General features: G+C 39.2%; 1 protein-coding gene across 1 annotated transcript in view; it reads right to left on the reverse strand.

The window, feature by feature from the left end:
* LOC123369799 (intraflagellar transport associated protein) overlaps nucleotides 1-13650 on the reverse strand; it is a 55857-nt gene that overhangs the window by 13338 nt on the left and 28869 nt on the right. Inside the window, exons 4-6 of the mRNA XM_045015765.1 lie at nucleotides 9217-9374; nucleotides 8127-8198; nucleotides 6278-6341 (exon numbers count right to left, since the gene is read on the reverse strand). Coding sequence (XP_044871700.1) covers nucleotides 6278-6341; nucleotides 8127-8198; nucleotides 9217-9374 — 294 coding nt within the window. The remainder of the gene's footprint in view (nucleotides 1-6277; nucleotides 6342-8126; nucleotides 8199-9216; nucleotides 9375-13650) is intronic.

The raw sequence follows: 13650 nt of genomic DNA on the forward strand, positions 1-13650 counted from the left end.
CGGAAACTGAGCAATTCTCTTATCTTTAGTCTTTGGTGTTATGATGGATCAGCAGCAAGTGGTTGCTAAATCAGTGAACACTGTTAAATAAGCCAGTTTCTTAGGTAGTTATGTAGCACTGACATATTAATTAAACTTTAAAAAAAAACTAATGCTAATGTTATGGATCTGGTTTGAACTCACAAGTGTGAAGAAATTCCAAGTCTTGACTGTATATCTTCATTCCAACCCACCATGTCTAACTATAGTGGGCCCAAGTAGCTTACCACTTTCAGAACTCATCTGACAAAAAAAAATTTGCTAGGGGGTGTAAGGAGGTCTGGTAAATAAATAGAAAGCTTAAAAGCTCAATTTTCCTATCTCCTCTGATTCTCAAGCGCCAGGTTGTCAGCCCTAAAGAGCTACCTCATGTGAAACTCTCTTGAAGCAGCGCTAAAACTAGGTTGCAGAGGCTGGGAACAACAAGCTATTCATGGATTTTTTTCCAAGTATTAAAAAAAACTCACAGTACTTACTCTGAATCTGGTTCCCCACGCTGTTTTATTGCATGTAAATGTAGGTTCAAAATGTAAACAAGGAAGCATGGATTATGCAAAATAATGGGTAATTATCCTTTTCACCACAGAAAAACATATTAAAGTGGTTGTTAACTGTTGATATCTGGCCTGATTTTTCAGAGGTACTGAGCACCTACTGCCCTCATTTGTCTTCAGCTGGAGTTGTGGGTATTAAGCACCTCTGAATATCAGATCCATAGTGTCCTGTGGTCCTAAACCAGCTTAGTGCTAGGTTGTGATACCTTTACCCATGTGGAATAGTTTGTTACTCTTCAATTACATTGATTCAAATGGGACTATTTGCAGAGAAAGGTACTACTCAATATGAGTGTATCACAATTAGACCATTAGGTCCCATTTTGTAAAATGCTTACATCCATACCTATTCAGCAAATTCCTTACTTAAGCACATACTGGGGTGATTTGCTGAATAGGGATGGTGCTCTGAACTGGGGCCTTAGAAAATTATTCCCTTCTGCATTTACCCTGCAGTTTCAACAGGATACTGTATTATTCTTTGCTGCTGGCCCTAAGGCCCAATACTGCAAACCCTTACTCACACAAGCAGCCCCATTGGCAGGCTTCTTGTACTGGTATCATTGTATTTAAGGCCTGATCCTGCTCTCACTTAAGTCAATGATAAAACTCCCATTTACTTCAATGGGGTAAGATCAGGCTCTAGATGAGTCACACACTAGGTTCTCCATCCCAGTGCAGTACGTGGAACATTCCCCCAGTAAAACAAAATGGTTCCTCAGAACCATTATAATCTGCACTGCCAAGAATTATTTGAAGCAGTGTTAGCTCATGTCTCATAACTTGAGAGTGGTTCCTAGCAATGAAAAAATAATATTTCCATATATGTGCCCTGATTCCCTTATTACAAGGAAATGTTTGTCCTAGTCACAAATTTTCCATAGAGATTTAAAAAAACAGTGAGTCCTGGGGAGTGAGAGATCACAACATGCAATAAAATTTCTTTACACCCAAATATTATCTATCATAGATCTTTTATTATCTCTTTGGATTATTTGAATACGTCTCTGTGTGTAGGCACCATTTTACTTTAGTTCTCTTGCACATCACCTTTAAAATAGGTTTTGGAAGTGACAGTGACTGTCTTTTACAGAATGCCAAGTCCCAATGAGCTCGTATTTGGAGGGCATTTTTACCATGAAGTTATGAACCCCTAAAAATCAGGAGGTTATATATTGAAAGCTTAAGCTTAACTGGGAGATGGTAGGTCCATGAAAAGGCCCTAAAAATGGAAGTCAGGAGGGTTCTGTTTGCAACTCTGCTAGTGACTTTGGACAAATCTCTCAAGCCCCTCTTTGTGCTTCCATTTCCCCATCAGTAAAATGGGGGAAATGAGTAAGCATTTGAAAGCTACAGATGAAAAGTGCAAAATAAGTGCTAAGTGGTATTATTTCTGATGCTCTTCCCCTCGCCCAGCACTCAGAATCATTTTGAATTTATATTTACTTGTGTCCTTAACACAGTTTGAGATGTTTATAGATGTTATGCGTATAGGATTTTTTTATTTTATTTTACATTTTATTTAGAGAAGACCCAGTAATTGAGCCATTCTTGGAGCAGTGCAGAAAATGATTTGTCAACACTCTTGAAAAAGGTTAGATGTAAAATTAATCATACTGCCACGGTGTGGACACCAGGTATTTCTCAATGTCCCATGAGAATTCATGATCCTTTGTATTGTTGCCTTAAGCTACTTACAGTCAGAGATTAAATTTAATGAGAAAGAGAGAGATTAAATGGCATGCACCATGCACGTGCTGTCTGTACACTGTGGGTTAAAGCTCTGGTTTGGGGAATCAGATTTGCATGGCTAACTAGAGTTATTATGCCAAATTCCCACAATTCAAAGACTAGTTCCAGCTTTTAGTTGCAAGACTGCTGTCTAACTAAAATAACTACAATTTATTTGTATATTGGCAAACTGATTTATAGAGATCATTGTATTTCTATGAATTCTTTTGTTCATAAGCAGCAGCTACAACCGGCCCTGAAAGGACAGGTTAGTTGGACACAGAATTTTAAAAAGGAAAGAAAAGAGTGTGATTTCCTCCAGGACACACCCGAAAAAAGTATTAGTTCAACTGGGACATTTTAACACCTGCGATCAATTATGCTTGTGTTCATTAATGTTTAAGATTTACACTTTTTACAGGTGTGTACTCTACAGTATAGAGGACAGTACCTTCATTCTCATTAGGCTTATTATGATGGTTTTACCATACAAGATACAAACCAGTCAGTGAAGTCTAGTAGTCGGAGCACTGGACCAGGAGCCCAGAACTCTTGAATTCTATCTCAGCTTTGCAACTGTCTCCACTGTTGCCACAGGCAATATACAGCTAACTCCCGTGCCTCAGTTTCCCCATCTGTAACTTTGGATGCTATTTGCCTTATTCACAGGGGATTATGAGGAATTAGTTCATATCTGTGCAGCGCTTTCAAGGCTATAATACACTATATAAACTCTTAGTGTTGTTATCTACGCTGTAGATTGCTGAGAGTTGATAAGGATTACTCCTGCATGAAGGGGCAATGAAGGTTTTCTCATGGGACAAGCCGAGGAGAGCAGCTATTGCAAATCAAGTGTCACATAAAAGGATAGTAGTTAGCTCAGTGATAATCTGCAGTAGTGACGGTAGACCGTTACGATTGTTTTATAATCACCCATAAAAGCAGCAATTGCCATATTAACCCAATATGGTTTGCATTCCTACCATAAATCTGTTTTTAGGCAGGGCAAGCAGATGATCATTTTTGTAGTTTTCAACCTCTTTAAATGCAATCTGTTTAACTTGGTGTTTTTAAATGTATGTGATTAATATTAATGCTCACAAAAAAGACTGATAGTGCATCATACAGCTAGGCAAGAGTGGGAAGCTTCAGTGTAAGCTATTATACACCTTTGCCAGTGCTCTTCACTCCTGACCATCATCTGTGCTATTCTAGTGCCGGACCTGCCATGAGTGAGAACTGCCAATTAGGGCTGTCAAGCGATTAAAATAATTAATCACGATTAATCGTGCGATTAATTGCACTGTTAAGCAATAATGGAGTATCATTTATTTAAATATTTGTGGATGTTTTCTACATTTTCAAATGTATTGATTTCAATTAAAACACAGAATACAAAGTGTACAGTGCTCACTTTATATTTAATTTTTTATTACAAATATTTGACTGTAAAAAACAAAAGAAATAGTATTTTTCAATTCACCTAACACAAGTACTGTAGTGCAATCTCTTTACCATGAAAGTTGAACTTACAAATGTAGAATTATGTACAAAAAAATAACTGCATTCAAAAATAAAACAACGTAAAACTTTAGAGCCTACAAGTCCACCTATTCCTACTTCAGCCAATCACTCAGACAAAGTTTGGTTAAAATTTGCAGGAGATAAAGCTGCCCGCTTCTTGTTTACAATATCACCTGAAAGTGAGAAGAGGCATTCAGATGGCACTATTGTAGCCAGAATCGCATGGTATTTACATGCCAGATGTACTAAAGATTCGTATGTCCCTTCATGCTTCAACCACCATTCCAGAGGACACGTGTCCATGCTGATGATGGGTTCTGCTTGATAACGATCCAAAGCAGAGCAGACCGACACATGGTCATTTTCATCATCTGAGTCAGATGCCACCAGCAGAAGGTTGATTTTCTTTTTGGTGGTTTGAGTTCTGTAGTTTCCAGATCTGAGAGTTGCTCTTTTAAGACTTCTGAAAGCATGCTCCACACCTCGTCCCTCTCAGATTTTGGACGGCACTTCAGATTCTTAAACCTTAAGTCGAGTGCTGTAGCTATTTTTAGAAATCTCACATTGGTACCTTTTTTGCGTTTTGTCAAATCTGCAGTGGAAGTGTTTTTAAAATGAACATGTGCTGGGTCATCATCCGAGACTCCTATAACATGAAATATATGGCAGAATGCAGGTAAATCAGAACAGGAGACATACAATCCTCCCCTAAGGCGTTCAGTCACAAATTTAATTAACACATTAACACATTTAATGAGAAAGAGAGAGATTAAATGGCATGCACCATGCACGTGCTGTCTGTACACTGTGGTTTAAATAATTAACACATTATTTTTTTAACAAGCATCATCAGCATGGAAGCATGTCCTCTGGAATGGTGGCTGAAACATGGAAGAGGCGTACGAATGTTTAGTATATCTAGCATGTAAATACCTTGCAACAACGGCAAAAGTTCCACGCGAAAGCCTGTTCTCACTTTCAGATGACATTGTAAATAAGACGCAGGCAGCAGTAGCTCCCATAAATGTAAATAAACATGTTTGTCTTAGCGATTGGCTGAACAAGAAGTAGGACTGAGTGGATTTGTAGGCTCTAAAATTTTACATTGTTTTATTTTTGAATGCAGTTATGTAACAAAAAAACTCTATATTTGTAAATTGCACTTTCACGATAAAGAGATTGCACTACAGTACTTGTATGAGATTAATTGAAAAATAATTTTTGTTTATCATATTTACAGTGCAAATATTTGTAATAAAAATAATATACAGTTAGCACTGTACACTTTGTATTGTGTTGTAATAGAAATCAATATATTTGAAAATGTAGAAAAACATCCCAAAATATTTAATAAATTTCAATTAGTATTCTAATGTTTACAAGTGTGATTAATTTTTTTTGAGTTAATTGTGTGAGTTAACTGCGATTAATCAACAGCCCTACTGCCAATTATTTCAGACCTATCACCTTGTCACCTGTTCTGAAATAGGAACAGATGTTCACTATGGATTAGATTAAGATCACTTAATTCATTTTGCTAGTGATATAAACCAGATCTGAATTCAGGTTTCCAGTCAAAAGGCAGCCTAGAGAGTAAACTCACCGCACCTATGGAACCTTTAATTCTTTAACAGATATACTTAGAATTTGAGACGTGTACACAGCAATTTTACAGCCACATGAGTCTGAGTCAGCTGGCCTGGGCCAGCCACAAGTGTTTAATTGCTGTGTAGTCTGTGCCTCAGTTTCCCATCTGCACTTTCCTATTTCACAGGTGTGTTGTGAGGATAAATCTGTTAAAGACTGTGTAAGGTGCTCTGAAGCACAGTGGTAATGGTGGGTGTTAGGGGACACACAAGTATCTAGGATACACTCTGGCAGAATTTCACCTGTAGGATTTTTTTTTGAGGGGAGGAGGTTAAAATTACTATAGGTGTATGAAATATCTGCAATGAAATATTTGCAATTTTGTGGGGCACATCTCTACAAATTCAAAATGGGTCCAACTTTGTGAAATGTTAACACTATAATGAAATATTTATAGTGAACATGGGTCCACATTTGAGTGAAATTGTTTTTCTACCGTAAAAACAGACAGAACTTCAGGATTCTGCATCTCTTGGTAGACTTGTTGAGAAATTTTGCAAGAATTAGAATGATTAAAATTAAAATGTGGACAAAAATTCAGGAACAGTTATCAAAAAATACCATTCACCAGGAGCCAGAATAATAAATCTTAGGCTGTTACTTGTACTGAACTCCTCACAACCTTGGATAAAGAAATTATTTCAATATTCTCTTCCAGAGTGAAGGCATGAGTTATTTTTTCCTAACCACAGCCTGATTCAGAATCTAAAGAGGAAGGAAAATTCATACATTTGGAGTTAGGGACAGAGAGCATGCACAAGAGTGAAAGAAAAGAAACATACCACTATATGTCCCTTGACCGAATTCATCATCTGTGTCAAAATCTTTCAACTCCAAATTGTCCACCTGTGAAAAGACCCAAAACCAAAAGATTGAACAAATAAAATTAAGTCTATTCTTTCCATTGTTCTCACTACAACTTGGCAAAGCAAAAATTATGACTGTTAACATCAGTTTCTCCGTTCCCTTTGTAGCTTTTACAGGAATTTGAAAGTTTATTAAAATTATTATTATTATTATTTGAAAGAAAGAAATGTTTGGTATACTTCCTGTATTTTTAAAAGTAGTTAAAGAAACACTGACAAATAGTTTAGTATCAACTTTAGGTTTTGGGGAGGAGAAAAAAGATTTCATAAATTCTACTATGCCTAATTTGAATAGCAATGTTTTCATAACTTACAATAATGTAAAAACATTTTTCTTTGTAAATGGAATAAGAGACAAATGTTACTCTGCAGTCTTGGGAATCCACTGCCTGAGACCCAGAAAGTGAAACTGACTCTAAACAAAAGAGAAACTGACCATTATAGTTTCATTTTTCAAGGGGTTAAGTGAAAAAAGCAAAGAAACAACTTACTTGAATTTTTTTCAGACTTAAATCAGGAGGTTTTTTGTTATTTTTTTTAGCCTTAACAATGGTAGTTTTAAAATGACTTAGGCGTATTTAAAGTGCTTTGTAAGAATACTGCTTTATCATTAAAATTCTCCACGGGTGCATAGTGGGAGCGGGCACAAAGATTCTCCCCACAAGCGTTGCCTACATAAGGCCTGACAAAATTTCACTCACTGAAGTCACCCTCTGTGCTGATGGGTGTAGAGGGCCAGAAAAAGTCCTCAGTCCCATATGAGACCTTCTTAACAATTCAAAATAGAATTCCCTCCTAAGTGCCTATAAATGTTAAAATGAGTTCATTGATTAAATACATAACATATACAAGAGAAATGACAGGAAACTTTTCCTCCTTGGGCTTGGAACTTGCTTTTCTTAGAGGAGAGATGTAGAAAACTATGCTAATAAACAATGTGCCTAGAACATATGAACAGTCTGGTCTCTACACACACATTACAAAAAAATCTCAAAATGACTCAACCTCATGCTAAAAAACTGAGACCTTCCCTACCCATTCCACTCAACCAAGCCCCTTTAGAAAAAAGCCTGGAAAAATGGATTGCCCGGGCAACATGGGATGAAGGTCAATGAATCTGAACTCAGTAAGAGCGAAGTGGGGAGTAACTTTCACAGTCGAAACCGTACATTGGGAATGCCTTTCCCCCAACTCGCAGACAAACATATTCAGGGATTGTCAGGTAGAGCATCTCAACTGATCTCAGGTCATAGGTTAAAAGAAGGGAGGAGACACAATCCTGAATGGGATTTGTAGGTCAAAATGAGCATCTTGAACTACACCTGGAAGTGAACTGGTAACCAGAGCAAACATCGGAGCACAGCTGTACTATTCTCCTTTGAAGTAGCATTGCTGAGTTGGAGAGTTGCCCCATATTGCACTGAGTTTACAGCACAGAACCACAGAGAAATTAGAGATACAGAAGGTTTAATCATCTCATCCAGTTCAAGACCAATCCCTCCAACCAGCCCCTTGCAATTTAAGCCCTTACAAAGAGAACACTTTTATATCATATTAAAGGTACAAACTTGTTAACAGAAAAAAACTGGTTAGATGGTGCTGTTAGAGTTCTTCCTTCCCTCAGAATGATCGTGGAAGCAAACACTGTATTTCCAGACACTTTCCCCACCCCAAGTAAAATAATTTGTAAATCAGTGCATGAGACAGAGATTAGATGTGTTCTGCTTATAATTCCTACCCTGAAAAGCACTGAAGCAAATCTTACCTTCACTCTTCTTGCCAGACTGAGGTCACCTTGGTTAGAGCAGCCAACTTTCCAGCCTTCACCCATCATTATCTGTAGAGATATTTACGTGCATTAAAATGAAGCAAGAATACAGATCACATTCAAAGCTCTCACTGATTTACATTTGCAAAAGGGCTGCATGTTTGGGTCCTTTAAAATGTATGTGGAATAAAAAAAAAGAGTGAATGAAATGGTTTCTGAACAGAGGTTAGGGAATATCATCATAAATATATCCAAACTAGGTCCAATGGAGAAACACAATGAGCAATCAAAATAAGCACAACAGCAGTGTTTAGAACAGAAGCAATAGTTTCAATGGCAGTTGTTCTCTCTATTCTTTTCCCAAAGGCAGGTGTAAAGGTTACAGCAGCCAATTCATTGCATTACGAATGCTTTTTGCTATTACTGGAGCAATGTTTCCAGTGCATCCAGTTATTACTGGATTTGTTTCTTAAACTACTACTGTGATAAAAACGTGCAATCGTTCCTGAAACTTTAGTTCTATAGCAACAATGATAAATATTAGGCTATTCTGTTAACTAAGAGATAGTGGAGGTCTCATCATGCTTTACAAGGCACAAAGCCAGTTCCCAAGTGGCTAAGACAAGAGACCGAAAGGCAGTTTATCCAAAGATGGAACCATATTCTTGATGAGAGAAACAGCACAAAGTTTCTGTTATCAGTAGTATTAATACAAGAGTCTGAAAGGCTGTGATTCTTTTAAAACTCTTATCTGAGTTTCATTCACACAGGACTATGATCCCTGCAGGAGCCTGACCACCACTGTATACTATAGCTGTTCTACAGGTAGAGCAAATGGCTGGCGTGTTCCCCTCAAGTGCCTCTTGTGTTCCCTCCCTCCCACACCTTATATAGGATTCTACAGAATCTGCTTCAGATCAGATATTGCCTTCAGTCACTACCACTCAGCCAGTGCATCTCCTCTACTTCACTCTCTAAGGGCATTTAGAGCCAGAAGAGAGCATCTTCCTCTCCATGAATGAATATTTTTGCCTGTCTTCTCTTTAATTTAATGTTTGCCTCTGTGGACTGATGCCAGTCTCGTTACCTGGTCTTCATCCACAGTCTGTGATGAGAGAGACACTGATGGCTCTTTGTTTCTTACAGGAGAGACATTCTGTTTATTTCTGTTTGACAACTCAAGCATTGAAAATGTATTTTCTATGGAATCCATTTCAGATACTCGGCTTTTCATTTTCACCTCTTCTGCAGGGAGAAATCATAGTGCATTAGAAACCATAATACACCCTCCAAGAAAAAAGAAAGATGCATAACAAATGCACATTGTATCTTGTTGGAACAAGCATTATTACTATAACTGCTTCTTTTGTCTATTCAATGTCGTTTTCCATTCATACTTGGAGCTTAAGATACATGCGTGTGTTTTGTGGCATGTATTGTGTGGTCTTTTTCATAAAATTGAATAAACAATTTGAATATGCAAAACACAGTAAGTCCCCTTTGCCTTTGTTCTTCAAGTACTCACTGCTGTCATGCAGTCTCATATGTTGTACAGAAAACTAGATAAAATAACACAATGAATGAAAAACAGAAAGACAAAAGCCCAGTTCCTAATGAAGGTTGCTACTTTGTTCTTCATTTAAACACTTTGGGGTACTTGTTCACGGGTTGGCCACCATGTATATGCTGTGCAAAATGGCACGCACTTGTGCATGTGCCCTCACTTGACAAGTAAACACCAGTGCAGACAGAACCAGAATCTTCTGTGATACCAGTGAAATCTGGAGTAACTGTATTTAACAGAGTTACGTCAGATTTACACCAATATAACTCCAATCAGAATGTGACTCCTGCTCCTCAACACCAGAACACACTCCAGCAACTATATATCTACTTTCCAATAATCTAACACATTTGCATATACAGCTGTGGAAGCTGTATTCACAAAATCCCACTGGCCATTTCTCATGCTACTCCCTGCACCCAGAAGGCTATCTCCCACGCAAAGTACTAAGTCCGAGGTTCTCAAACTAGGGCTCCATTGGCCTGGAGCGGCAAACCGCAGCCAGTGGGAGCTGCGATCGCCCAAACCTGCAGACGTGGTAGGTAAACAAACCGGTCCGGCCCGCCAGGGGCTTTCCCTGAACAAGCGGCAGCCCTAGTTTGAGAACCCTGTACTAAGTAACTTCCCTCTCCTCCTTCATATTCCTATACTGTGGGAGCATCTTCTTGCCATACAAGATAGGAGTAGTTCTTGTACCTCCTATCTCCTCCTCTAGTGTGAAGGCCAGGTCAAGCTTCTACCCTTATGTATGTGGATATGGAGACCATCTGGGAGAATCCCATGGTGAATAAAGAAGAAATATGGCACTGAGGTTTCTTCGTCAGAGTCATTGCTACTGTGGGTGTTTGAAGTCTCCCAGGACAACAGGATTGGGGAACTCAAGCACCTTTATGGACAATGTTTCTGCTAGCTCTGCTTGTCTAGGTCCTAGGACATACAGACAAGAGATTCTGGGGTGGGCTTGTAGCCTATTGTCACCCACACTGCAGCAGCTGGCAGGAAGGAGGCAGGAGGCAAATGCTATAACTGGATAACAGGGGTACAATGTGGAGGGGCCTCAGTGACATATCTCAGGGACTGAGATCTGGCCACAGCAATCTACAAGCCCTCTCACAAAGGAACAGACTAGAAGAGACACCAAAGGTATTATGTGAACCCCATGGGACAAGGTTAGCATTCTACCCTGTATTGGACACCCACCTAAAGGCTAAATTGGGAATTACTATATTCATCCCTGTCTGTATGCAACTAAGCTGTTGTACTAGTTTATTTGTATCCTTTCCTTCTTGGCAGCCCTAGTAAAGAATCCTCTCATTTGAGCCATGCATGAGTGCTTATTGGGATCCCTCCAAGATAGCTTACAGGGCAGAGTGCAGATCACCCTCTGCACTGGCATGTTCCTGGTTTGGTTTTCCAAAGCATTCCTGAAAACCCACTGGATGGGGGCAATTACACTAGGAAACACTTGCTGTTTGGTAGACAACTGTCAGTAGGATGCCAGTATTGGTCTTGTTCCTGAGTGCAAAGATTAAGTGGATGCATTCAAACAAGGTTGGTTCTCTTGGAGGACTTCTCTGGCACTGAAGGTTAGATTAGAATAGTATGGCTACTCTGACTTCTAGGTTGGATTTTCAAAAGTACTCAGTACTGGCCTCACTCTGCACCCACTGAAGTTTTACCGTAATGGGGAAGATTTTCAAAGACACAAATGACTTTCATTAGTAGATGGGTGACACCTAATGGCCCTTTGTGCCTTTGAAAATCTCCCCAACTTCAATAGAAGCAGAGTTAGGACCACTGTGAGTGCTTCTGAAAATCCCAACACCAGTATCTGTGGTGTACCTGCTGAGATAGGACTTAGATAGCAGTGTCACCTAACCAGATTTCAGCAATGTAAGCTCAGTCTAGGCATTCCTGACCGATCAGGACATGTTTAATAACTGGCTTTTGATTACTGACCAAGCATTGAACAATAGGAGGGTTTTCTCCCTGCAGCACTATAAAAAATATTTTGGAGGATGCCAAGAGGAAAATAGTAAAGTGTGACTTTGTTTTTTTCTATAAAAAAGAATTACATTGTAAATTATTAAATGGCTTTAGAAGAACAGGCACAAATGGATGTCTCACTTCATGCCAAGAGCATACCTATGCTCATAATGCATAATAAATGCACAAGTCTATCTGCCTTATTTTTAATTTGAAAATTACATTTTCTAATAACAACAAGAAGCAATCAGCAATGCATTTCTAAGGCACGATTACATGTCTCATGCATTTAAAGTCACTCATGCATTATAACACCACTCAATGTACAATGTGGATGGAGCATTTTCCAAGAATTTAATGACAGTCTCAGGATTAGTATCCTCAGAAATCAACTCTCCCAGTTAATTATTAATCCCCAGGGGCACCTCTGTGCTCCAGTCATTATTGTATACAAATCATGACAATACTATGGCCACAGCCCTGCAGTCCTCACTCATATAAGTAAAGGCTGCAGTAGTAGGCCTATATTACTAGGAATTAATGAAGCAAGATGCACTTTACAGGCCAGAGTAAAATAACAGAAAGGTTTCTCTCTCCGCTAATATATGGCTCAAGATTCTCTGAGCATTTCCTACCTCCTAGATATCCCACTTGAACACTGGACTTTGCACTGCTTTTTTACAACTCCACAGGCTTCTTTTTTGAAAGAAGACAAAATGAAAACGACACAAGGGCATTCGCCACTTATTCCTCTCATCACCATCCCTTTTTTCAAGCCAATGAAACAACTTTGTATCTCACTAGAAGCAGTACCGGCTCCAGGGTTTTTGCCGCCCCAAGCAGCAAAAAGAAAAAACAAAAAAAGCCGTGATCGCGATCTGCAGCTCTACCGCTGCTGCTTCAGTCTTTGGCGGCAATTCAGTGGCTGGTCCTTCGCCCCGAGGGGGAGTGAGGGACCCGCCGCCGAATTGCCGCCAAAGACCTGGACGTGCTGCCCCTCACAGTTGGCCGCCCCATGCAACTGCTTGCTCGGCTGATGCCTGGAGCCGGCCCTGACAAGAAGACCTCTCCTAAATACCCTTCAGATGAGATGGTTGGTTTCTATCTGAAGGCATCCTTCTTTTTCCCCAAAATAACAGAAACAGCAAACTGAGTCATTGGAAAAGCTTGAATTTTTTTTTTTAAAGATCAAAAGTTAAGCAGCCTGCTTTAAGGACTGAAAGAGAAAAGGTCGTTTTCAGAGCTATCAAGTCACAAAAGGATGTTTGTGAGCCCCAGAATAGAGTTTGGCCTGAAGCTCTGATTACTTTGTTAGCCAGATGCTTCCCATGTCTATGCATTTGGCAACATAAATTTGATACATAAATGTCTGTCTCATCTCATTTTCGTTTCTATTTTTCATCAGAGCTTTGTGCCACTCTTTCATCCCACCCCTAATATTTCTTGCTTTGCAATAAGTGTCAGACATATGTTTTACAAAATCTACCAGTGTTTCATGGAACAACAAGGCTCCACCACCTGAAAGAGAGCTTTCTTTTGGCATTTTTAAAATCACAATTTTAATACACATGAAACAAAAGTTTTTCCAAAGGTTTTTTTAATGTTTCATTACTCTGCAGGAATGGTATCTCAGTGTATTTTGATACCAGGCAAACTTCCAGCTGATCGCCCTTACCAGGCCACCAGGGCAACTGGTATCTTTGTTTCAGAAATGCAACAAATGTAACACTGGAAAAGTAAGGGGTCCAATCCAATTCTCAGTGAAGTCAATGAAGAAGAATCTCAGTGATTTCAAAGGAAGAAGAATCAAGCCCATGCTTTGTAAAGCTGACATTCTATGATCCTCCTGGTACAAATCCATATCAACGTACAAAACTGCACGGTGGCCTAGTGCATAGAGCTGTAACTCAGGAAACCTGGATTCTATTCCTGGCTCTGTCACTGGCCTCCTAGATGACCCTGGGCAAGTCA

Source organism: Mauremys mutica, chromosome 4 (assembly GCF_020497125.1).
Source record: "Mauremys mutica isolate MM-2020 ecotype Southern chromosome 4, ASM2049712v1, whole genome shotgun sequence".
NCBI classification, from domain to species: domain Eukaryota; kingdom Metazoa; phylum Chordata; order Testudines; family Geoemydidae; genus Mauremys; species Mauremys mutica.